Here is a 24,919-nt window from a genome sequence, read left to right on the forward strand (position 1 = left end):
ATGAGTGAAAGTTGAAGAACTGAGTTGTGGAGTTGGGCTCCTAGCTTTGTGTCTTTTAGGGAAGGTGCTTTACATACCAGTATGGCATTTGTAGACATTTAAAACCTTGCAGCAATACTGAACCCCGAAGCTGTATTTCCTGACAGAATTCTGAGTGCCACTTGGAAAGGAATGTATCAAAGTCTTCCCAAAGTGGCATCCCTGAAAAGCCGCAGCAGTCACACTTCATGGAGAAATGTCTTGTCTGGTTCATGGGAATATAATTTCTTTGTTGCTGTTTTGGGAAGTTATTGTTGTGTCTTTTTCATAGAATCATAGAATAACTCACATTGGAAGGAGCAGATAAGGATCACCAAGTCCAACTCCCTGTTTCTCATAGGATTACCTAAAGCAAAACCGCACAACTAAGTGCCATCTGGATCCATGTTCCTTGAACTCTGTCAGGCTTGGAGGCATGACAACTTCCCTGGGGAGAAGTGATTGACTACTCTCTCAGTTAATACCCTTTTCCTGATGGCCAAACTGAACTTCCCTTGATGCAACTTCATTCCATTTCCATGTGTCCTGTCACTGATCACCAGAGAGAGTTCAGCATCTGCCCCTTTGCTGACACTTTGAGGATGTTGTAGGCCCCTCTCAGGTCACCCCCCAGCCTTCTCTTCTGCCAAACAAACCCATCAACCACAGCCACTCCTCATTAAGTCTTGCCCTCAAGATCTTTCACCATCCTGGTTGTCCTCCTCTGTACGCAGCTTTACATCTTTCTCACCTTGTGGTGCCCAAAACTGTCCCCAGCATTTGAGGTGAGGCTGCCCCAGCTCAGGGCAGAGCAGGACAATCCCCTCCCTTGCCCGGCTGGCCATGCTGGGCCTGGTGCCCCCCAGGACACGCTTGGCCCTCCTGGCTGCCAGGGCACTGCTGGCTCGTGTCCAACTTTTCACTGACCAGGATCTTCAGATCTCTTTCCATGTTGCCTGTTCTTCAGGCTCTCATCCTCTGATTTGTATGTATAAGCAGGATCACCTGTCCCAGGTGAAGAATCTGCCACTTGTTCGTGTCAAATTTCATGTGTTTGGTGCCTGCCTAGCCCTCTAGTCTTACCCACATCTCCCTGCAGGGCGTCTTTACCCTGGAGGGAGTCCACAGCTCCTCCTAGTTTAGTAACATTGGCAAACTTAATGTACATTCATTTCCTGTGTTCAGATAATTTATAAAAACCTTACAGACCTCTGGCCCTAAAACGGAGCCTTATGGAGCCCCACTGGTGCCAGGCTGACAGTCTGATGTAACCCCATTTACTGTAACACTTCAAGCCCAGCCTGTCAGCTGCTCACCCAGTCTATTATGGATGTTTCTAGCTGCATGCAGGATATTTTTTCCAGAAGGATACTGTGAGAGACAGTAAAAAACCTTTTTATTTCTGATAGTGTTCTTATAATTTTTAATATTTTCTAAATTAATATTTATTTTTTTCTGGCACTTGCAATGACATCAGGATAAAGCACCAGCAACCCAGCTGAAAGAGAATGACAGGAAATCCAGCATCTTTAATGGTTCATAACAATTTCTGTCTACTTGCCAATGAAACATCCTTGGATTATTGTGGCTGTAGAATTAAGATGCAGATGTGGTGCATATCAACTCCTGCAAAGAGACGTATTACACAAATCATTAAAATCACTGAAAAGATTAAACGAGGCAAAGAAAACTGGGACTAACACTGACCTCAAACAATTTCTCTGTCTTGTTTCTGCCTAATCAGATGATAAATTAATTAAACCACTAGCTCAGGTGTTGCTCATGCTTTCTGAATTTTCACCTGCTGCAGGGATTGTGTATGGATGGAGATGGAGACCTGGGTCTGCTCAGCACGAAGGAGTCTCACTGTTGTCTTCAACCACCTAGCAGGAGCCTGTGTGGGCAATGGGGATGGGCAGCAGGCACAAGCTGCAGCAGTAGAAGTGGACACGGGAATTTTGCAACTGGCCCATGCGAACCAAGAATAGAGTCTGGCACACATAGCATAGTGAAGGTTACAAGAGTTACAAAAAGTAATTTTTTGATGTTACAAGACAAGTAATTTGTATCACAAAGTTACAAGGGTAATTCTTTTTATTGATGCGCAAGATGTGGGGTAAAACCACAAATGTGGTTTCACGTGGAGTTCTGAAACCTTTCAAGCATTCAGATACAACATGATTAATTTAATGAGTACTTAACACACACATACCACTGGAAAGCAACTGGAATTGTGTGGTGTCATCATCCATTTGCTTATTTCATGATCTAGATATCCCTCGAGTAGGTCCTGGAAGCATAGAATCATTATGGTAAGACAAGACCTGTAAGACCACCAAGCCCAATCACCAACCCACTACTGCCAGGTGCGCCACTAAACCATGTCCTTAAGCAGCACACCTACACATTAGGTTGTCCAGAGAAGTTGTGGTGCCCCATCCCTGGAAGTGTCTAAAGTCAGGTTGGGTAGCCCTCTGGAAGCCTAGTCTAGTGAAAGCTGTCCATGGCAGGGGGTTTGGCACTAGAAGATGTTTAAGATCTCTTCCAACCCAAACTGTTCCATGAGTGTGTGGTTTTTTGAATGAATCCAAGGATGGTGGTTCCACCACTTCCCCAGGCAGCCTCTTACAAAGCCTGAAAATCCTTTCAGTGAAGAAACTTTGCCTAATATCCAATCTAAACCTTCTCTGGCGCAGCTCGAGGGCTTTTCTTCTTGTCCTATCCCATATTACCTGGGAAAAAAGACTACATCCATCCCAATAAAATTTTCTTTTCAGTTTGTTATAGATACATATATTGTTGGCTTTTTGCAAATATTAAAATGAATGTTATGTGTATAAGAATGAGAAATTTTGTTGTATTAATATAGTCTTCTTTATTTCTGTTATTGATGAAACTTAGAAATAGTGGTATAATACATATATGTTAAGCTATGACATAGCATTAAAACAAAAACTACTTTTGTCTGTATAACCCAAAGACTGAAAAAGATAGCTGGAGACACTTTCTTTTTCCTTTTGTAAACTATCTTATCCAGATGAAGACAGCAGTGACCAGAACTCTGGGGGGAGGAATTTATTGCATTTCTGGTATCAGAGAATGTAAATCTCAATGGTGCCAAGAAGATTGATCTATTGGGAAGGGAGCAAGAGAAAACTAAACAGAAGAACACCAAAGATCCTAAGAAGGATGTATGAATATGTATGAGAATTTATGGATATGTAGTAGGGTTCTGTTTTTAAGGGACAATCCTTTGTTGGTAAGGTGTGCTCTCTTAGCTGAATGCAGAGACACCCGGCCGTATTTATATACTTTACTTTATTTTTTCTCCTATTTTTTTTTTTTATTAAACTTTTAAATTCTATAAAAATTATGTGAACCTCGTTTTTCACAAGTTAATTGTGAAAGGCAATAAATCCCCCTACCCCGAACCTCCCTTTCTCCGGGCTAAACACCCCCAGTTCCCTCAGCCTTTCCTCGTAGGACTTGTGCTCCAAGCCCCTCACCAGCCTCGTTGCCCTTCTCTGGACACGCTCCAGCACCTCAACGCTCGCCCCGATTTTCTGGGGTAGCATCATTCCGGGGCTACCAGCGGGGGCCACCCGCGCCTCCCGCGGGGCTTTTGGCTTCCGTCCCGCGGGGAGGAGGAGGGCGAGGTGCCCCCGCCGCGCCTCGCCTCGCCCCGCCCGCCGGGACCCCCCCTCCGCGTCCCGGCGCCGCAGCGGAGGCGGCGCCGCGCTGATGTCAGGGCTCGGGAGGCGGCGGGGAGCGGCGGGCGGGCAGCGGCGGTGCCGGGATGGCGGTCCCGCTGCGGCTCCTGGCCGCTCTGAGCGCCGCCGCCGCCCTGCTGGCGCTGCCGCCGCCCGCCGCCCCGCGCAGGCCGCGCTGCGGGCCGCCCTGCAGCTGCTGGCGGGAGTCGGCGCTGTGCGTGGGGGCGGCGGGGGCGCCGCGCAGCCTGCCCGCCGGCCTGGGCTCCCTGTGAGTGCGGGGCTCCGCGCCGCGGCACGGGCGGGAGGGTGGCCAAGGGATGCGGGGCGGTCCCGCCTGATGGGTGGCATCTCTTTTTCCAGGAGCCTGGTCAACGGGACCTTCTCCGAAGTCAAGGACAGGATGTTTTCCCACCTGCCCTCCCTGCAGCTGCTGTAAGTATGGCACTGGGAAGGAGCACGGCCAAGTAGCACTTCACCCCTTCCTCCTGAATAGAATCCCTTTGAGCATAGAGCCTCTCAGTTCCTCCTAAATAGAGTTCCCTTTGCCTTGTAGAAAGGGAGAAAACGGGAGAGGACAGCTTCCACAGTCCCCGAATGTAGCTGCTGTTTCATAACATTTCTGCTCAGGGGTGCATTTTCTGCTCAGAAACCACTTCATAAAACGTGTATTTAGTTACTAAAGGAGGGAAAAATATTTTATGATGCCCTAAGTTCCTCTTTATTTAAAACTTCAGCTTAAGTAAGTTTAAGGCTGAGTTTTGTCTCCCAGTTATGTGGTGCTGGCTCTCACTCCTGCTCACTTTGTGCCCAGGAGTCTGGCACTGCCTTTGTGACGCTGTGGGCACAATGGGGCGAGCAGAGGCTGCCAGGACACACTTCAGAGGGAATCCTCTGTGTGTGAAGCCCTGCTGTTGTCTGCAGCATGACTCCGTGCTTCAGCATGCAACTTGGAAGGTGGCCCCTTAGACGCCTTCTGAGCCAGCGGTCCTCTGTCCCAGGAGACAGTGGTCCAGCACTTTGCCGCCACCCCTCCTCCCTGACCCCAGGCAAGCTGCTTGGTCATGCCTGTTGTAGTTAGGTGTGTGCCTCCTGCTCCAGGAGCTTACCCAAACTTGCTTAATTTAGCTGTCCTGGGAGGCAGCAGGGAAGATACAGAGACTGCGGTACAACCCCCCTGGGGGGCCTGGATACTCATTTCTCTGGTAGTCTGCAGCAAAGCTGAGCAGCAGCCTGCAGCCTGTCTAGCCCACTGTAGCCTGTGTGGAATGCCTGACACCAGGCAGGCCCTCCACACACTCCACTCCATAAGGACTGACTTACCCCTCCCCAGATAAAGATATACTGCAAAGAAAAATTCAGCAAAAAGATCCAAAGCCTGCCAGAAAGCCAGGCTGAGTGCTCGCCACAGAACTAGATGTTAAAACTGGTCTTAGCAAGAGGTAGCCTCTAAAGGTGTCTGGTAGCTGATGCCTCTCCTTGGGCATCCCACCTCCTTTGACTCAAAGGCCTGTCTTCCCACTGGGAGGAGCAGAATTCCATGCAAAATGCTGGAGGGAAGTGAGCAAAGCAAGGGGTGGAAGCCTTCCCCTCCTTCAGTGTGAAACTGGTCCCAAGTTTCTGTGGGAGTTGGGGGTCAGCACCAAGCCCCCAGCAGACGGCATGGGGACCTTGCCCACCAGTAAATGGTTGCAAACTGTGACCCATGCCAGCTGGGAAGGAAAGGGAGGAACTCAGGGGTGAGAAGCTGTGGGTGGAAAACTAGAGCTGGGGGGAGTCTGGCTTGGTTTGGATGGCAGGGCTAGGAGAGGGAAGAAGAGCAGATGAAGATTGTTTTCCTTAGCTGTAGTAGATTCTCTGGAGATGTCGGGGCTGTGTATGCTGAGGGACAGGGGTGTGTTGTTGAGGAAGGCAGAAGTTGTTCAAGTGGTAAGTCAGATGTGGGAGCAAGAGGGGTTTGTCACCGCCACCACCACTACCTTGAGCACTCACAAATTCTGTTGTTTAGTGTAATTTGTAACTCTTTCCTTAAAACATGAGAGAAAATAATGATTAAATAACTAAGAGCTGCACGCATAATTGAGCACATGGGCACCGCAGGACAATGTCTTCTGTGGCAGTAATCATGGTAAAATAGTAATGTAAGGATTTATTTTTGATGGTGGTCTTCATCTTTGTCAGATTTCTTTGGGATAATTTAAGGATCATTCATCTAGTATTAGCATAATATCCAGGGATCACAGGGCAAGTTTGCATTTCATGTTCATTAGTCTTCTAAATTAATTTTAGTAAAATGCCTTAAACCATACAAAAGGGAGATTAATCAGTTGCTCTAATAAAGCAATTAGTGCAGACATATTCATTCATAGGGGAAAATTCTGAGATTTTCCAAAAATTAATTGAATAGTGTTAATACCATAGACCAAATAAGAAGTTTTGCTATTTTCTTGAAAGGAGATTTCCATCTCCACCTTTGAACATCAACATTTGGAGACTGTCTGCTGCTGTGCTTTAATACAGCAAGGAATGAACTTTGCTGGCAAAGCCTCCATAACCTCCTTCTCCCTGGCTGTCTTGTGCTGGCTCAGGTGACTGGCTGGCTCAGCCTCCCTGGTGCAGCTCTAACATGTTTTGTCCCTGAAGTTCATACGGGAGTAGGGCAAGGCAGCGCCTGGAGGAGGCAGCACTGCAGCTCTTCCTCAGCGCCTGTCACCGCTGGACACAGCGCTTTGCTTTATAAAGATGACAGGATTCTGTCTCGGTGGTTTGGATGTGTCTGTGTTTCCAGCAGACAAACTGGCTGCTGTCCTCCCACACTGCAGGCTGTACCCATCTGCAGGTCAGGCTTGGAGCATTCCCCTGGCAGCACGGAGGGAGAGCCCACTGTGACTGCATTAATGAGAGCTGGTGCTTGGCAGTTTAGGATTGGTGATGAGGTGGACTCTTGAAAGTTGTCAGGCTGGAGGGGTGGTGAGTGGATGGAGCCCACACTCAGCAGACCTGCCATCTAATGATGGCTCACTCTGCTCGGTGGACCATAGAGTTGAGGACCAGGTTACATTTAGCCAAGGTCAATGGCACATTTTTCCCGGGGAGTAGTGGACATTAACTCCCATCATGTAATGCCTTTAATTTCTTTCAATAGACCATTCCGCAGTATTTTATGTGTGCTGCATTGGTGGGGTGATATGGGCTCAAGTTAGTAAGATTAGTTTGGTCATGGGCAATAAACACAACAGGCATAATCCAGTGTGTCAAGTTTTAATGTGATTTCCTAATGCCTGCTCTCCATTTTCAGCTTACTGAACTCCAACTCCTTCACTGTTATACGAGATGATGCCTTTGCTGGTCTCTTCCATCTAGAATACCTGTAAGTTTGGTATTTTATGCCCTTTATAAATAAAGATATTTTGGTAAGTTGCCAGGACTCCTGCTGCAGAGTCTTGGTCTTTACTGTGATTCCCAAGAGCAGGGGAGCTGAAGGATTTATGTTCCATTCCTGTGCAAATATTCTTTATGGTGGCTGACGATTTTTCAGATGTTACAGTGCATTTTTATAAGATGCTGTGAATGCAAGGTGTCTCTGTGCAGAAAGGCAATGCTTAGCAAGAGCTTGCCTTGGCTTTCCAGAACGGTGCCACCCCCATTAAGGGGATTTGAACCTCACACAAGAGGTGGAGCAGCCTGTCCTGACCTATTCCTGACCAGGAATTGCAGATTACTGGTGTACTGTCCGGAACAACCCTGATTCTGCTTTTCTTCTCCTGACTTTTGTCTCCTACTTTGCCTTTTTTCTGATACCCTATTTAATGTCCATAGAATTTATCTTTATTTAACTAATTATAAATACATAAATACATAAACATACATTTCATATAATAATTTTTTGTAATTATTTATATTCTTATTTAAAATTATTTAACTCTCCTTTTGTTTATATCATCCACTTAGTTGATTTTTACATTCCTTTTGTTTTTCTGGTCCTTATTTTTTATTTTTAGTTAACTTTTTCTTCTTTTAAAAAAAAGTATTATCCCTGGTACAAGGTTGTCCTCCCTTCACACTCCAAAGGATGGCATTTCTCTGTGTTACTCAGTATGAGCTGGTGTGTTTGAAACTATGAATACAACCTGAAAAAAATCCTCATTCCACCCACCTTTCCAAGCTGAAATGTAGCTGTGGAAAACATTTGTCCTCTTCTACGGGAAGACCGATGCTCATAAAACTGACTTTTGCTAAAATCTTGAAGGCAAATAGATATTATGGTGTGGTACATTAATATACATTAATAGTCTGGTACATGTGGAGTAGCCAACAATGGAATTTGCAGTTAGTGGTAAATGGTATATGCTAAAATCCATGATTCAGCTACATCTGGATTTTTCAGAGATAGCAAGTTATCTAAACATTCTCTTTTCCTTGTGTCTACAGAGAAAAAATAATTTGCTGTAGTTTGTAAAAAGGAAGAAAAACATTTTCTGTTGTACCATTAGTGGCCTGCTTTCAAGTGCTGATGGGCTTGTCCCATCAGCATCGTGGTGGTTGTACTGGTCACTGCAACCAGATCCCTGTCTGAATCAAACACCCTGCTCTCCTCAGATGGTCAAAGGGCAAATCTCTGTCCCTGACCACCAGCTGCAAGCCAGGGAGCAGGATGAAGACTGGTAAAGCCTTACAGTTTCAAATTCTTTTAGCAGCTGAACAAGTGGTCTCAGTTAGTGGTTGTGGTTGCCTTTTCTGCCAATTCCATAGAGCTTTTCCTCTTCCCAGCAAGTCACCCCTCCACCTTTTGGGAACTGGCTGTGAGTGGCCTTTCTCTGTGGTTTATTTTTTTGGCCATGCAGCCAGTAAAACCAGTACAACTTCCATAACTCCATGTCTCTTACCAGGGATCAGACTTGGTAGAGAAGAAGGAAACCTGACTGACAAATGTTGAAGTGTTTGTGTGTATAAAGCCAAAGTCTCTGGCCAAAGAGCAGCTGGGGAGTACCCATGGCTGATACCTTAATATAGATATCTCCAGCTGTGTCCTGCTGCTCTTGCAGCACTCATAATGGCATTCAGTGCACCCTTAAACTGACTCTGTACACAGTCTGGGTAAGACAGGTCTGAAAAAGACAGGAGCTTTGCCGGCGAACAGACTGGAATTCCCAGAGTAGCATCTCCTGGAGGCTAGGATTGGTGATTCAAGAATCTGGCAAATTCTGGAGTTCCACCTTGTTGCAGTGTAGCCTTGTTTATTTGCATGGACCGCTGAGCTGGTGCTGTGCGGGGATGCCAGCTGCCAGTGAGGGTGTCAGGAGGCAGGGTGGCCCTCTGCTCTTGTGGACTGAACTTGTGGCTCCACACAGCCCCAGAAGGGCTGACCTGCCTCTGACATCTCCCACACTAACACAGCACTATCTCATCTGCACCCTTTGCTGCAGTCAGGGTCCTGGTCACTTCATGAAGGATTTTTCTTACACCTACACTGCAGAACCAGGAGCATTTGTCATCTCCTGCATTCCCATCTTCATTCTCTTGTAGAACAGACCTTGTCACATAGCATTTTTCCTCTAACTTCTCTGGAGGGCAAACAGATCTGCCTAGGAATAAGGCATAATAATTTCCTCTCATAAGCCTTTTATAAAGTCAGCATACAGTATTCTTCATCCAGGTATAGCTTTATCAGGCAATATCTTGATGGCCACCTGGCTGCAATCACTTTGCAGGGATGATGGTGTATTTAGGGATGCGTCCTCAAGTGCTCAGGGGTCAGGTTGCTCAAATATCAGCTCTTTCTTTAAATGCTGACATGCAGTCAGGAGGAGCAGTGTGCCCTGGAATCGATATGTGCCTGTCATTATTCCCCCAGTGCACAGGGCTGTGACTCTTGTGCAGCCAGCACCCTGCAGAGGAGATGTCCCAGCTGCGCAGAGCTGAACTTGGCAGCCAGAACTAAACCAAGGCAGTGGCCTTGCTGTTGGTGCAGATGTCAAATGTGCATAGTTATAGACAGGGCTGTGTGGATATGGAGGTGGCACCGTGTGTGTGTGCAGCCACAGGAGCTCCCATCAGAGCAGATCTGCAGCCTGGGCAGCCCTGGCCACTGTGCTGCCTGCTGGTTTGAAAATGCTGGTGATTTGGGAGAGGAGAAGGTAGGACTTTAGCTTCTAAAGTCTGCTTCAGGTGGCTGTCCTACGCAGGTCTCTTGCCTCGCACAACACATCCTGGGAGGATTACCAAGAGAGGAATAATTTTTTTTGCCTTGTTCACTTTGTTCCATTTCTGCTAGACATTGGTGTCATGTGCCATCCCTCGTGCTGCCAGGCACTTGCATTGTTCCTTGCAGTCTCCCCAAAAAAAGGAGAAAAGGGAACATGAGCAGCTCCACTGAGACTTCCCACCTTTCAGTATGAAGGAGCTGCCCAGAAATATGCTGCATCTGGCAACTATAGCTTATAGCACTGTGATGCTAATAATAATGTTACTTAAAGTATTTTAAAATGCTTTTTTTTTTGGCCTAGATTTATTGAAGGAAACAAAATTGAAACCATTTCAAGAAATGCATTTCGTGGCCTTCGTGACCTGACTCACCTGTAAGTTATTTAACACTTGATAGGGTAATTTCTACTTGAACAAAACTCTCCTGGGAAACCACTGCTTTTTCTGCTACACAGAAAACTTCTCTTCCCTCTGTGTCAGCTTCCTCCTGCTGTCAACAACATGCCTTCCATAAATTAAGAACCAGCCTTAGAGCAATTCTTGCCTGGGCAGCAGTACCACACGTTGGGCTGCCTGTGTGCAGGCACAGCTGGGTCTGGGACGCCACTGGTACCCACGGTGCTGTGCTGGTACCATCATCACCACCACACTGCCTACTCATGATTAACATACCTCCTTCTTTTCAGTGTGCTCGGTGATTGGGTTACATTTACACTTGGGCAAAAAAACAGCTTTATATATTTTAAATATTTTACTTTTATGTGAACTTCAAGCAATCTCCATTCTTAAATGAGAATAATTAATGCCTGTTCCTGGTAACTTCTAACAGTGCCAGTGGCCAGACAGTACCAGATAATTAGCAAGCTGTAAGTGAGCTCAGACTTGGTAAGAATTGCAAGATAAGAGATAGCAATGATAATAAGCTCTAACTTTCTTTTCTAGTTCTTTGGCCAATAACCATCTCAAAGCTCTGCCAAAGGATGTCTTCAGTGATTTAGATTCTTTAATTGAGCTGTAAGTAATGAGAATCCTTCTACTGCTTCTGTCACTCTTGATCTCAGTTTTAGGTTCTGGGTGTGTGGTGCTGTATCTGGTATCTACACAGAAAAATGCATTTTTTTCTTCTAGCTTTTTTTCATTTTATAATTGTTTGTTTGATAGACTTTTCTAAAGTAACTGCTATTTCTTAAATCACTGTTGCTTCTCATGATGCTGTATGTAGCTTGTGTTTGCTGTACATAGCTTGTGTTATTGTACTTCTTTCTGATGTCTCATTTAAATTGTATTCTAGAGAAAGGGAGACAATGAATTTTAAAACTACAGTTTCTCTGAACATATTTCCCTATTATTGTTGCATATTCCTTGAGATTATTTTAGTACAAGTGATTAATTAAAAAAAAAAAAATCTTATTTTCCTTGTTTCTGTGCAGTTGTAGCACATTGCTGACATTCTGTACACAGTATTTCACTGTGTAACTAACATTCCCCTATTTTTGGCCTGGTTCTTCCAAACAGAAAAGTAAAATTGTAGGCCTCAGAAATTGCCAAAGGATCAAAGAACAGGTACAGTGCTGAAATTGCACATACATTAGCAGGAAGAAGTTAAATTGACTCTACATCAGCAGCAACTCAAAAAATACAAGTCTTACATCTGTATTTTATGTCTGCAAGGCTGCCCTGTCAACCAGCAGTACTGGAACAATTTAGTGAAGGGATGAGAATTATCTGTGTCAGTGGTAAATGGTGCAAAGGAGGCTTGCAGCAGACAACCTGAATGTCAGGATGTATTACATTACAGTCCTCATCCTATGAAAACTTACAAAAGAAGTGACTTGAATCATAGTGCTCCATTACTATGATTATATATGACCATAGACTGCAAAGGTTTTTCAAAAAAATCAGTGAAAGAGAGCTCATAATAAAGGAGTCCAAATAAAACTGAAGAAACTTCCCTGTTTTCAGTTCAGAACGATTTAAGGATACGCAGATATTTTGAAATTCAGCATGCCAAGTACTCATATTGCTATCAACCTTTTCAAATATGTTTATTTCTGTGTGTTTTTTTAGAGATTTAAGGGGAAATAAATTTGAGTGTGACTGCAAAGCCAAGTGGTTGTTTTTGTGGTTAAAGATGACAAATTCCACTGTTTCTGATGTCCTGTGTATTGGTCCAGCAGAATATCAGGATAAGAAGTTAAATGATGTGACAAGTTTTGATTATGAATGCACCACTACAGGTATTCAGAATGTATATTTCTAAGCACACTACAAATGATTAAATTTCAGAAGTTTAGATGATACCCTTTCACTTTTGTGAGCATGACCTGGGGGGAGGAAAGGGTTACATACAAAGCACTTCCAAGTACTAGAACAAGTACAAAATGGGAAAATTACATTTAGAAGCTAAAGTAAGCACTGAGTTTTTATTTGGATTAAGTGATAATGGGAGAAGAGCTCTGTCTATTCATATTCCAAAAGACTTGATTATGACTCAATTTGTAGCTGAATTTTCATCACAAAATGCTTTCTATTATCTGGAATGAAGCCACATAGTTATGGCAGATGAGTTTCCCAAAATCTCTGTATTTCACAGAAAGCAATGAAAATAAGTTCTAAAACGTGGCTATAGCTGTTATCTTTATTTGATAAATCATGATTTATTAGCATCAAAGATGGTGGCAGTAGTGCCAGAAGTTCTTCATGGAATTCCATTAAGTTGAAGAGAAAAGTCCAATAATATTCTGACTACTGTCTTGCCTAGGATTTTGATTTTTTTTATTTTTTAAGGTAATGTAAAGCATGCTGAAGGGAGCAAAGAGAAATTTGCATGTGGTTATGCTTATATTTTATGCCCAAACTGCTGCAGTTACCTATCTTTAAATGTAGTCACATCATATAACTGAAAATATCAGCTGCAGGTATTGTTTTTCATCTTTTTTGAATAGGATGTCAGCGCTCTGCCTTTCTTCTAGACAGTAATATCAAAGGTGTGCAAGTTCTCATCTGTCATCAAGTCAGTCATTATTATTAAAAGACAAGAGAAAAGGTGATTACTAGCAATGTAAAATGAAATTTCAGGAGAAGGTATGAAAGGTGCTTTGATGGCAATATGTGAAGAGAAAGAGAATGAACTCAGAACTCAAAACTATGGCAGAAGAGCAGCAGTGGTAAAGTGCAATAATGTGCTGCATAAAAGGATGTCAAGCACAGGAGAGCAGTGAAGTTTAGAACAGCACTGAAGTTACATTCCTCGTCTGCCACATCACTGGGGCACAGCAATGCAAAGTAAAAGCAGGCTTTATTTCATTGCAATCTGGTTTAAGCAATTGTGTAGCACTAACAGTGCACAAGAGAAACAAACATATCCTCAGGTCCTCAAACCTATGCTGAACTATCAGCTCTCTGTCACTTTTTTGTACCTAGACACTGCAAAGTTGCTCCAAGCAAAATTCACCCTTAACGTTGTCCCTTTGTCTGCTGTAAGTGAAATTACACCAAGCATGAATCTAATTTCATGTGCTGCAGAGTTTTTGGGGACCCAAGGTGTTCCATGGGGCAAGGATTGCCCAGCTGAATATCCCATTTGAATTGATGTTCAAATGCCCTCAGAGAAGCGCTCCCACAGCACAGCGTGTAGCTCTCATACTCTGCTCCGTATGACCTTGGTGGTCTGCGCTGTCAGGCCACTGCTGCTTTCTCCTTCTCTACCATTGCCTCCCCCAGATCCAAAGGGAGTGTAAATATGCCCATATTCCTTCCTTGAGGACTGATTAGTCATAGGCTTAGAATACATACTGTATTCTAAATAGAGCAATATACCCTATAGGTGTATTCTCCTTTCCCAGTCGGTGGTGTGCAGGGCTCTGCAAACCTCTTGCATTCATGTTAGTCTTTAGTATAGCATTTCCCTCCTTTGCCAGGTGGGATCAAACTTTCCATCATTTCTGGTCTCCAGTACTCTGTGTCGAGCATGACTGGATGCAGGATGCGGTAACAAAGCAGTTTGCTTGGTAAAACGTGTGTCTTGTTGGCCCAGTCAGCTCATTTCATCAGCTGAACTGCTACAATGGTAACAGGAGAGATGGAGAGAGGTGCTGCCAAATTTTAAATAAAAAGGCAAAGAACAAAATGATTCTGTTGCTTTTTCACAGAGAAAGTGATTGACAGTATTGGTGACCTACATTTTAACTCTTTTTGTGATAGCATCTGTCTTTTCCATTTCTCAGTGTTTGCATCATGAAAGCAGGTTAAGCCATTTCACTTCATTTCTTGTCTTTCTTCCTCAATAGTGTGTCAGGGGACTGTGCTGTGGCTGTGAGCACCACAGGGGAACATGTAACTCACTTTCAGGAGACTGGAAAAGGTCTCAGGTTCCCACAGCCACTGGGAACAGGCCATGTGCATGCCTGGGACCTGCTTTGCCCAGATCTGTTGTCAGGAATCATCTCACTGAGCTTTGGAAGCTTGTTTTCCCCTTCTTTCACCTAGCTGAGATTGTCTCCTGGAGGTGGTCTTCTCTTTCCCTGCTGTCTGGAAGGGAGGTAGTTTGCAAATTTATAGGTACTGCTCCATTCTTGCCCCTGTGCTGGAGATCTCCTGTAGTGGGAGAAAGGAAAGGATGGCCAACACTCCCTGCTGGCACACCCAGACCTTGGGTAGCCTCACCTGGAGTAGGAGTATCCACTACAGAGAAGAAGGGACGTGACGAGTGTGGGACTGAATTACAGGATACAGTTTTGGAGCAGTTGCCCAAACAGACTGTCACTTATATTTTTCCTTAGTGTCCTCCAATGTTCCCTGCACTCTTGTCCCCTCCTGTGCTGGCATCAGTGCTCCTGTGTGCTGGGATCAGCCCAAGCAAGAGCTGCCAGAAGGAAAACCAGCCCAATAAAAGTGTTGAATCCCTTACCTGTGAGATCATGGTGCCAGTTCAACCACAGAGGGAGCAGAAGTGGAATAAGTGACTGGAGGACAGGGGGACACCCCAGGCTCAGCCAGCGTGAAAACCATGTGTCTTGAGAAAGGGAAAGAAAACTGTGTATGGGCTGGGAGGGAGAGAGAGACAGCTCATGCAGCCAGCAGCACAGGGGCAAAGCTGTGTCCTCTGCCCTCTGCCATCCAGGGGATCGGGCTTAAAAGAGAAAGATATTGGAAAAGGCTCTTCCCCAATCCTGTATTTACTGTATTACCTCTTTCTAGCATTACAGCAAGATGTAGAACTAAATCAAGCCCCCAAGGCCTAAATCTTTTGCAACCCTGATATAGCAGCAACTTTAACTGTGTAACCCTGTTCTACATTACAGTCTGGTATTCCCAGCTGGTGCTGAAACCAACATTTATTGCTTTTTACTGATTACAAATGATTTACCTACCCATTTTCACATACAGACTGGTTTGTTTCAGTTCACAGATTCCCCCAAAGTGTTTCACAATGGTTCAGATTTCAAGAGATGTCTTTTCAGGATTAGTTTTTTGGGTTTTTTCCTCAAGATTTAAAAATATTTTTATTTTCTGTAACTGTATCTGCTATTGCTCCATCATTTAGCAACCTTTTATAACTGGTCAGTTATTTTTACTTTCTGCATACTTTGGTGTCAGCCCTTTTAGTTTCCCAGTGAGAATGAAGATAACTTTCTTGTTTGCCTACCAGCATTTATGAACCAAACACAAGCTCTATTTATAATAGTCCCTCGAAGAATGAAGACTGTCACTTCTTTCACAGCTGTGGAATCTGCTCTGTTTGTTTAATGGTAGTCATCTATCTTTATTCTCCACAAGTGTAACTCCTCAAGGGCAAGGCTTTCAAGCATGCAGAAACAGAGGGTTCCTCATTCAGAAGCAATTATTTCATAATGCACCAAAATAAGGGACTTGAGTGAGGACTTAATTACCATTTCACCAAAATCTCTGGATGCTCAGGCCCTTCCAGCATAGGAGTGCATGGTGAAGGCGTGTAGCAAACGGGGTTTAAAACAGAGCAGTGTGTGGTTCTGCACAGAAATGCCATCATAGGGAAGATGCCTTTCCTTTTCTACATATCTATACCTGTACATTACTTCAACGCAGGCCTCCTACCACATTTTAGACCTGAGTGCTTTCTCAGCTCTGCTACATCGTGTTTTTTCCTGATAATAGAAATCTTGCACAGCTGTCTGGTCAAATGTCAAATTCAGACCCAAGTCTCCTCAGTTTGCCCCATGACTGCTGACATAACCCAGGGTGAATTTTCAAATTAAGTCTACAAAGGCACTTAATTTTTGAGAAAATAAGTCTTTAATTCTGGAGTTACACTCCTAATCTTTACAGGTTGCTCCAATTGCTCAGTCTTACTGTCTAGGATAAGTTTTCCACTGGATAGTAATTTTCAGGTTGGTTGTATTTTATGCCTAAACTACATTATAATGCCCCATAAAACATTATGTTAACCGAGTTTTTGATTACACCATTTTGTCTGTGGTCTAGGCAAAATGGGGTTATCCCCAGGCAAACTTCAGATATCATTTCACTTTCTGCCTGGTTTAGCATAACACAAATTGCTAGTGATTAAATTTGCATGACTTAAGAAGTTATTGGACTTCAGCTGGTAGTTGCTGTCTCTCAGCTTGAATGTGATTCTAGCAAGGCCATTTCACTTGACGGGAAAGCAACTTCCAGCTGTGGGGAAAGAGACTTCTCTCTCTATTTCACTGATAGTAGCCAGCCTAGCTGGAAAAATCTGAATTATTTCACTATTTACATATCTGATCTCCTTTATAAATACATTTCCAGAGGACAGTTCATGATACCTGAAGCAGGAGACACTTTCTCTATTGCTGCATGCTTAACATGAGCACTGATACTTCCATGATAGCGTTAGACAAAATCCAGAGTATTTCACTCATTTTTCAGTGTACATCATTCTAATCAGTGACCACTTACTGTGTTTCCAGCAAAGATGTATCCTAACTGTTGTAAATGTATGTTTCTAGATTTTGTTGTCCACCAGATTTTGCCCTACCAGTCTGTTTCAGTGGATACGTTCAACTCAAAGAATGATGTGTTTGTAGCTATTGCACAGCCCAGCATGGAGAACTGCATGGTGCTGGAGTGGGATCACATTGAAATGAATTTCAGGAGTTACGACAATATCACAGGTATATGAACACTGGGATTCTAGTCACTGATGAACCGTTGGCATTTCACAAGGATAAGATTTGTAGATGAGATCAGTTTGTTGGGTTTTGTCCTGAATCCCTGTTGAATTTGGCTGATTGAAGTGAGTGATATTTGGACATGACTGACTCCATGGAGTAAGGCATCTTGTTGACACATGTACATTTAACTGTAGCACACAAAGTAGGCTTTTTTTGTCCAACCTTGTAAATTTTTCTGAAGGCACAAACACTTGCTATGAATGTCACACTATGGCCCGGCATAGCACCCACTGCCTTAGTTACACAGCAAGTTAAAGCAGAAGCTGAAGGAGCACTTGATCTTGCCAAAGTACCTGCAAGTATAAACAGAATATAAAAGGAATCTATTGCATGTAGGAGGAAATGGGTCTGAAGGATCCTTTTAGGGTGAGCTGACCAGGAAGCCAGTTAAAAACGGACAGAAATATTTAAGCTGTGATTGTTACTTGAAGAGATGTTCTGTAAAGCTTCAGCATTTACTTTCAATTTACAAACACGCTCAATTAACATCTTGACCAGATTACTGATCAAACAAAAAGCCTGTGTGGATGCCAGGTGATGTTCTAATGCTGATTTTCTAACAACCAATCCGTCCCTAACCAACACTTGTGGTGCTCAGTCTCACCATGACAGCAGAGACGGAGCCTTCAAAGCTGTTATCTGCTGCCTGATTTCCCAGATACTCCAAGCCAGAGGTTTTGAAGACTCAGGAGCTAAATTATCCATGGAGCATCTTTTCCTCCTGTTCCTTGTTGTCTGTGACTGATTATTTTTTACTTTATATTTTGGGAGACATAGAGTACACTGTGTCCTCCTCTGGTGTTGGCTTCTACAAAGGCAGCAAGCACTTACCCCCTGAGATCAGCTGTGTGTCTCAGTAACAAAAGTTTAAAAGAAGCTACCCCTCTGCCAGGAAATTTTGGAAATGAAAAATTTTGCTTTTTAAGGTTTCATTGTGTTTTAGCAGATTAGGGTAAAATATGCACCAAGGATGTAAACTGAGAAGTCAACAGCCCAGAGAGAGCTAGCTGAGCCCCAGAAAATCTCCGGAAATGAAATTGAGAGTTTGACTCATTTGTGAAGATAGCTAGCTGCCTTCCAGGTGTATTTCACCTTCCTCTGAATGACTTGATCAGGAGACATTTCTGCCAGGGACTTATGTCCTAGCTCCACACTCAGAGTTTGTTCCTGGGAGGTCTGAGCTGGAGCTCTGGACTATGAAATGTTCGTGAACCTGAGATTTTTGCTAGGGGACACAGGCACATAAAGAGCCTCCTGCAGAACCTGAAGTGTGTTTTGTAGAGCTCTGGAGCCAGCTCCACAGAGAATTTCACTACTTACCATTTGCTTGGCATTTGGATATCTAAATTTAGCCCTTTACAACGTAGGCTTGTGGAGCTGAGCTAGTTGTCAAGGTTGCCTTTACAGTGCACATGAAGAGAAAAGCATTGCTGTCCTCTGCAGAAGGAGACAGGTGAAAACTCTCCTAGAAGAGTTTGTGTTTTGACTAAGTTAAATCAGAAGAAGCCTGCATGATCAGCTCGACCATTCATGCCTGCGCTGCAGATACCTTGCTGTACTTGAGATGAAGGTACTCCCAGCTCTCCCACACTGGGAGGGTGGCAGATCACCCCAGGCCAGCTCTGAAAGCCATGGGTAGAGGACCAGCAGAGGAGTCAGGGTAAATCTCCTGTAGTGACTGGCCAAGGATGCACTGGGGAGCTTGTGCAGCTGCAGTTCTGCTTAAACTGTGGGCTTCACAAAGGAACTCCTCTCTCCTTCCAACAACACCTATCATAATAGTCTCATTGTTACTTTTTTGATGTGGTTCTTGTTTAGTGGAACTTGACATTCTCAAAACAGATCATAACCTGATCTGATCTGGCAACTGCAATATTCCGAAATATTTCTAGTTTAATAAAATCTCAAGAATACCTAACACAAACAACAGAGTTAGGTTTCTCTTTTTCATCCTGTTGTCAGGTGATATATCCAAAAGATACATCAATATTTCTATGTACAGTAGAAAAAAGCTGACTCTAACCCTTCTAGAGCAAGAAAAATATACTATATTTCATTCTTCTAGTGAAGATAGAAAGATAGACATTACAAGAATAAGAGAATTTCAGATATGCGACGAACGGCAAGATAAAAACTCTTGTCACTTCTAAATAATAAAATTCAGCTTAAAAAATTTTTTTGGATACTAGGGACCATGTGTTTGAACAAACAGAGAAATTAAAAGTATTTTGCTTAAAAAGAAATTAGCATTTTATGGTACATCATACTTGCACACATTGCAGGGTGGGACAAGTCATCTCTCCAGTTATTGGGAAACAAAAGGCTTGAAAAGATGCTCTGATGGCATGTAGCAGAAGACAAAATTATGAGATGGTGCAGGTTTAAAAAAAGAGGAGGGATGATTTGATAATGTCTATGGTGCAAAGGGTGGTTTGTACTGTGCTAATATGTGTGTTGTTTTGTTTTCTCTCTTTGGGCAATAGGTCAGTCTATAGTGGGATGTAAAGCCATTCTTGTTGGTGACCAAGTCTTTGTGGTGGTGGCACAGCTCTTTGGTGGCTCACACATATACAAGTTTGATGAAAGCTGGACGAAGTTTGTCAAATTCCAGGATATTGAAGTATCTCGCATTTCCAAGCCAAATGATATAGAGCTTTTTGAGATTGACAGTGAAATGTTTTTTGTCATAGCAGATAGCTCTAAAGCAGGTTTGTCAACGGTGTATAAGTGGAATAACAAAGGATTTTATTCGTATCAGTCTCTTCACGAGTGGTTCAGGGACACTGATGCTGAGTTTCTTGATATAGATGGGAAATCACATTTAATCCTCTCTAGCCGTTCCCAGGTGCCCATTATACTCCAGTGGAACAAAGCCTCCAAAAAGTTTGTCCCACACAGTGAAATCCCCAACATGGAAGATGTCTTGGCTGTGAAGAGTTTCAGGATGCAAGATGACCTTTACATCACACTCACGAGGTTCATTGGTGACTCCAGAGTCATGAAATGGAATAGCAAACACTTTGTGGAGATACAGGCTCTTCCATCCCGAGGAGCCATGACGCTGCAGCCTTTCTCCTTCAAGAACAATTATTACCTAGCCTTGGGAAGTGACTATACCTTCTCCCAGATTTACCAGTGGGATGGTGAAAAGAAGATATTCAGATTATTTAAAGAAATCTACGTGCAAGCACCACGGTCTTTCACAGCTGTGTCAACAGATCGAAGAGATTTTTTCTTCGCATCTAGCTTTAAAGGAAACACTCAAATATTTGAACATATCACCATTGACTTGAGTTTATGAAAAGCTGCTGGAGTGAAATTTATGTAGAATGACATTTATACACAAACAAAACAAAAAGAGACCTTTCCAAAAACAGGGTGCACCTATGGAGTATGATGACATTTTCTGAACTTTTCAGACTTGCATATTAATCAGGGACTGCATTTACTTGGTTACTGCATGACATGTCCATTTTATCCTTTTTCAAAGACACTTTGCAATCTGCAGTCATTCAAAGAGGAGTACAGCGCATTAGAATTAATGTTGACATCTAAGAGAATGATCTAAATTTTATCCAGAAAACTACCTTGAGCTGAACATCACATAAAGAAAGTGAAGAGTGAGCCAAACAAAGCAAAAAAAATTATCTTGACTCCTAAATTAACATTTTAGTAGTGTAAGTTTTAATATTAGAGTCAGTTCTTCATGGTTGCTGATGAATTGTAAAAGCAAACAGAAACATTCCAGAATACACTGAGCTCTCTCTTCAAGATCTTTCTTTCTGGTTCACAATAAATCCGAGACATCATTATAATTCATTGCAGACTGAAGGGAGAGTCAAAATCTATTTCCATTTTTCTTCCATTATTCACTTTTTTCCAGCAATAAATTGTGCATAACAAGTAGTCCAGCCCACAGTAAATGGGTAGCCAGGAAGAGTGTGTCTCTTCAGGACTGTGAGATCTTAACAAGTTAACAAAGACAGAAAATACCTGATGTCTGCATGATGCCATGAACAAATCAACTACAAATCCCACCCACTCTCTGTTTTAATAGGCATTCCAGACATCTATTCCATTTTGCCCCAATGCATACTTTTCTTGATGATTCCCAGTATACTCTGGGTGTTTAATATGTTATTTTGTGGTGAACCCTCATTCCAGAGGACAGAGCTTAAGTTTTGCCTGAAACACATATCAGCATTGATGCACTCCATGTTGTAGCTTCTCTGTACTCAGTGAGGTGATTTATTGTCCAGCATTTCCCCCCCAGCACAGCTCATCAGCAATAAATTCAGGTTCAGGACATGAAAGTTGTATTTCGAAAATCCTCCTTCTGGCTAAAGTCTAACTGTGACTTCAGTGTCACCAAGTCATCTGAAACCAAGCTGTTGGAGCTGTTTCAGGCTAGAACTAATCCTCCAAGAAGGATTTCCACTGGGTGAGTCCAGGCTGTTGCCAGGTTGCCAATCCATTGAAGGTTAAAAAGGAGGATGTGGACACCGTGTTTCAGTGGTGCTTACAGACCAAGGCATTCCATCACCCTAAACAGGGCAATCCTGGCACACAGAGCCTCTCTCAGGATAACAACAAGGGACTGTTTTCCTGGAAAGGCTCTTTGTCACCCTTACCCAACAAAATTGTGTATCAGAGCTTTTGTTTGTTCACTTACACAACATATTTCTTTAAGCTTCCATACTGCTTAGTCTACTAGGTTGCTGTATCATGTCTTGCTGCTGCACTGCTGCTTTGGATAATAGGGAGGCTTTGCATAAAGCAGGAGGAGCAAAGGAAACTGTCCTTTATTCCTTCATGCTTAGGCCTATCTCACCATCCTTCTGCTGAGTGAGTTTCACATTTTTCCCCTGGACGTGTGATCACAAACAGAGATGTTCTCACAGGCTTTCTGATACCCAGGGTGTGAAGTGTGCTGCACAAGAGGATTATGTATAATGACTCCTGTGAGGAGTCATAACCTATCAGTGACGTGGCATATCACAGTCTTCCCCAACTTTTGCCACTCTGCTATGAAATGCAATTATTACTGGCCTGTCAGAGACATAATTCATTCTGATTTTCAATTATGTGTTAGGGGTCTTTTTTCCTACAGAGTTGTTTGACCTGGTTTTGTTTTTAACTGCACTGGCAACCTGGCCCATCCCACCCTCTGAAATATTGAGCACTGTCCTACAAATCCCAGTGCAGTGTCATTCCCAGTGGTTCAGTCAAGACCAGTAGATGCAAACCAAGGCTCTGCAGCAGGGTTTAGCAATACCTCTCCCAGGATTAAGCTAACAAATCTGACAAAACAAAGAAATTAATGTCTGCCAGTACATGCAACTTCTTATGGTGTTACCAGTTTACTTTTTATAGTGGATATGGCTGGCAAGCAAAATTTATTTAGCCTACGTTGTGGGAAAGCATTTTGTATTGCTTTTCTGTCAAGCATGCAAGTTTCACTGGAGTTAGATATTCTGATCAGGGTGGCATTTCTCAGTGCACCAGCACTTTCTTTCAGGGCTCAACTGTGAGTTCTAGTTACTCAGGAAGGGGCATCAGTCAGAGTGAAAAGGTAGTTTAGAGAAATTGGATCCTTGAAGGGAAGCAAGAGGATGCTGGAAAAAGGCTTGTGTATTGAATACCAGAAGATTGTACTGTCTCAAGAGCCAAGGGGATTTTGAGACTTGGCTATCAAGTTGGATTAAATTAAAATGGTCTCTGCAGAGACAGGCTTAATAAAGAGGATAAAGTGATGCACAGGAGTCTAGTTCATTCACATGGGACCAGAAGAAGAAAGTGAGGGAAATGAATTCTGCAGGCAGGCTGCCACTTCTGCTGAGTAGCTGTGTTGGTTGGTCAGAAAGCCCAGCTCAGCATCCCTCCCAGCTTCAGGAAGAGCCTGGAGTCAGACACTGGCCTGCCTGTTCTGCTGAGTTCATGCACAGGAAGTCAAAGCAGCTAAGAGAGAGGACAAAAAACACCAGTTGAATTAAGAAAAGGTTATGGTACTTTACACAGGATTAAACAAAGGCAAGATCTCAAAAAGAGCCTTGTTATGCTCTTCCTGCTCCCAAGGAAAAGCTTCAGGATGCAGGCATAAAAACAAAAATCGCTAATAATTGAAAATACTTTCTGCCTTTCCAAATGCTACCATGGGTTTGTCTCCATTGCCTATATTCTGTAATAGAAATTGTTTTCAATAGTAAATAAAATATGCATATCCATAATTCATGGAAATGTTAGAGCATCAGTGAGTTAAAAAGGATAACAACATGCCACTGATAATTTTTAATGTATTCTAAAATACATAAATCTATGTAAAGATTATTAGTTTATATAAGCATTGATTTAATATGCACTAGCTACAGCAGCAGCATTTTAAGGTTGTATATACATTGAGCTTTTTTTAGTAAAGAGGAGCTAATGCAATCTATGCTACTTAGATGTGTATGTACTCTTTCAGTAGATGAATAAAATGTAGTTAATGTGACTAATAGTGGTGTGTTACACATAAAATACCCATGTTGTGAGGACCTACGCTGCCAGAGGAATGGACAGGGTGGGAAAACACATCACTGTCTATTTATGATCAGGTTTGGCTTTTGACAAGGTGGAGAAAGCCATGCTCAGATTAGTTAAATCTTTCTTCTGTGCCTGAGACCTCCAAGGTTTTGCTGTTCCCTGATTTTCCCCTTCACTCTTTCCTTACACCCCATCTAGTGTTAGCAAGTAAGTAACGCAGCTATTGCTGCGAGTTTCGTTTATGAGCTGTTCTTTATTACCACAAAGTAAAGAGGTCTTGATTTTCAAAATAATTAAAAAAAAAATACTTAAGGTATGTAAGTATACTTCTTACATGCTGAGTAAATAGGAACCAAGCCTTAAAATTACTTCCAAGACTTTCAGATCTTTGCTTCAGGGTCTCTTAAGATTTGTTAAATTTTACTGTATCATTGACATTTACTCTGAAATGGATAAAAAGAAATCTATCAGCAGTGAATGCATTTTATTTAAAGCAATCCTTGAGCGTTGCCCATTAATCCTGCTAGTCATTAAGACAGGGGGTAATTCTTTTGTTTCCTCTTAGTTCTTCAGAAATAGCACAACTCTAACTAATTATAGGCTTGTGCAATCAAAGACATGTCTGACATACCATAATGGGATGCAATTGCTGGGATCATTGCTTTCCTTCTGGGTATTCCACCTTTTTATGAGTCAGCAGCCGTTGTGGTGTGGTTCACTGAAACTCCATCATGGCTCAAACATCAGTTGCAAATCAGCACTGTTTCCCCACCTACCTTCCCCTGCTTCTTTTGCCCTTGTTAGGTGAACGTTTTTCTCCTGCTCATTACCACATTCTTCAAATCTTCCTTGGAAAGTATCTATTATTCCTTGAAAGTCATAGCAAGATGCCAAGAGAAAAGCATTCCTAAAGAGCAATGCAGGATGGTCACTCCTCTGCAAATTTCTAGGGGAAGACAGAACAGGGTGTTTGTGAGACATTAAGCTAAAGGCAGATGTGCAAGAACAGCTCTAAGAGTCCCACTCATCCCCTCAGTTCCACTCACTCTTGGCCCACAGAGATGAGTTACTACCACTGCTCCCTCTTGGCAGCACTGCTCACAGCCAGGAATTACTGAGATTTCTTTTTCACTCCCTATCTCAGTAGCAATGGAGCTGAGCTGCTAACACTGGTTGGGTTTCTTTTTTTACTTCCTAGCAAGCCAGGCACTTGACAACTCTTCCATTCCCTGTACAGTCAGTCTCCTTTATGAGAAACTGCAGGCTTGAAGGTCT

General features: G+C 43.0%; 1 protein-coding gene across 1 annotated transcript; it reads left to right on the plus strand.

Annotated features, from left to right (window-relative positions):
* The first annotated feature begins 3,800 nt into the window (after positions 1-3,800).
* Positions 3,801-23,585, plus strand: LGI2 (leucine rich repeat LGI family member 2). The gene is made up of 8 exons (XM_058839071.1): positions 3,801-3,996; positions 4,089-4,160; positions 7,024-7,095; positions 10,232-10,303; positions 10,872-10,943; positions 11,997-12,166; positions 16,898-17,062; positions 19,606-23,585. Exons 1-8 carry the CDS (start codon positions 3,815-3,817, stop codon positions 20,421-20,423), a joined length of 1,623 nt encoding a protein of 540 aa, XP_058695054.1. The 5' UTR covers positions 3,801-3,814; the 3' UTR covers positions 20,424-23,585.
* The last annotated feature ends 1,334 nt before the right edge of the window (positions 23,586-24,919 follow it).

Source organism: Poecile atricapillus, chromosome 4, assembly GCF_030490865.1.
Source record: "Poecile atricapillus isolate bPoeAtr1 chromosome 4, bPoeAtr1.hap1, whole genome shotgun sequence".
Taxonomy (NCBI): Eukaryota; Metazoa; Chordata; class Aves; order Passeriformes; family Paridae; genus Poecile; species Poecile atricapillus.

Bases quoted from the DNA above. Each gene is read 5' to 3' on its own strand.
- LGI2 (XM_058839071.1), top strand. From the start codon at position 3,815: ATGGCGGTCCCGCTGCGGCTCCTGGCCGCTCTGAGCGCCGCCGCCGCC. The intron at 4,161-7,023 runs GTAAGTATGGCA...CTCCATTTTCAG, and splicing joins CTGCCCTCCCTGCAGCTGCT to CTTACTGAACTCCAACTCCT. The intron at 17,063-19,605 runs GTATATGAACAC...TTTGGGCAATAG, and splicing joins GAGTTACGACAATATCACAG to GTCAGTCTATAGTGGGATGT.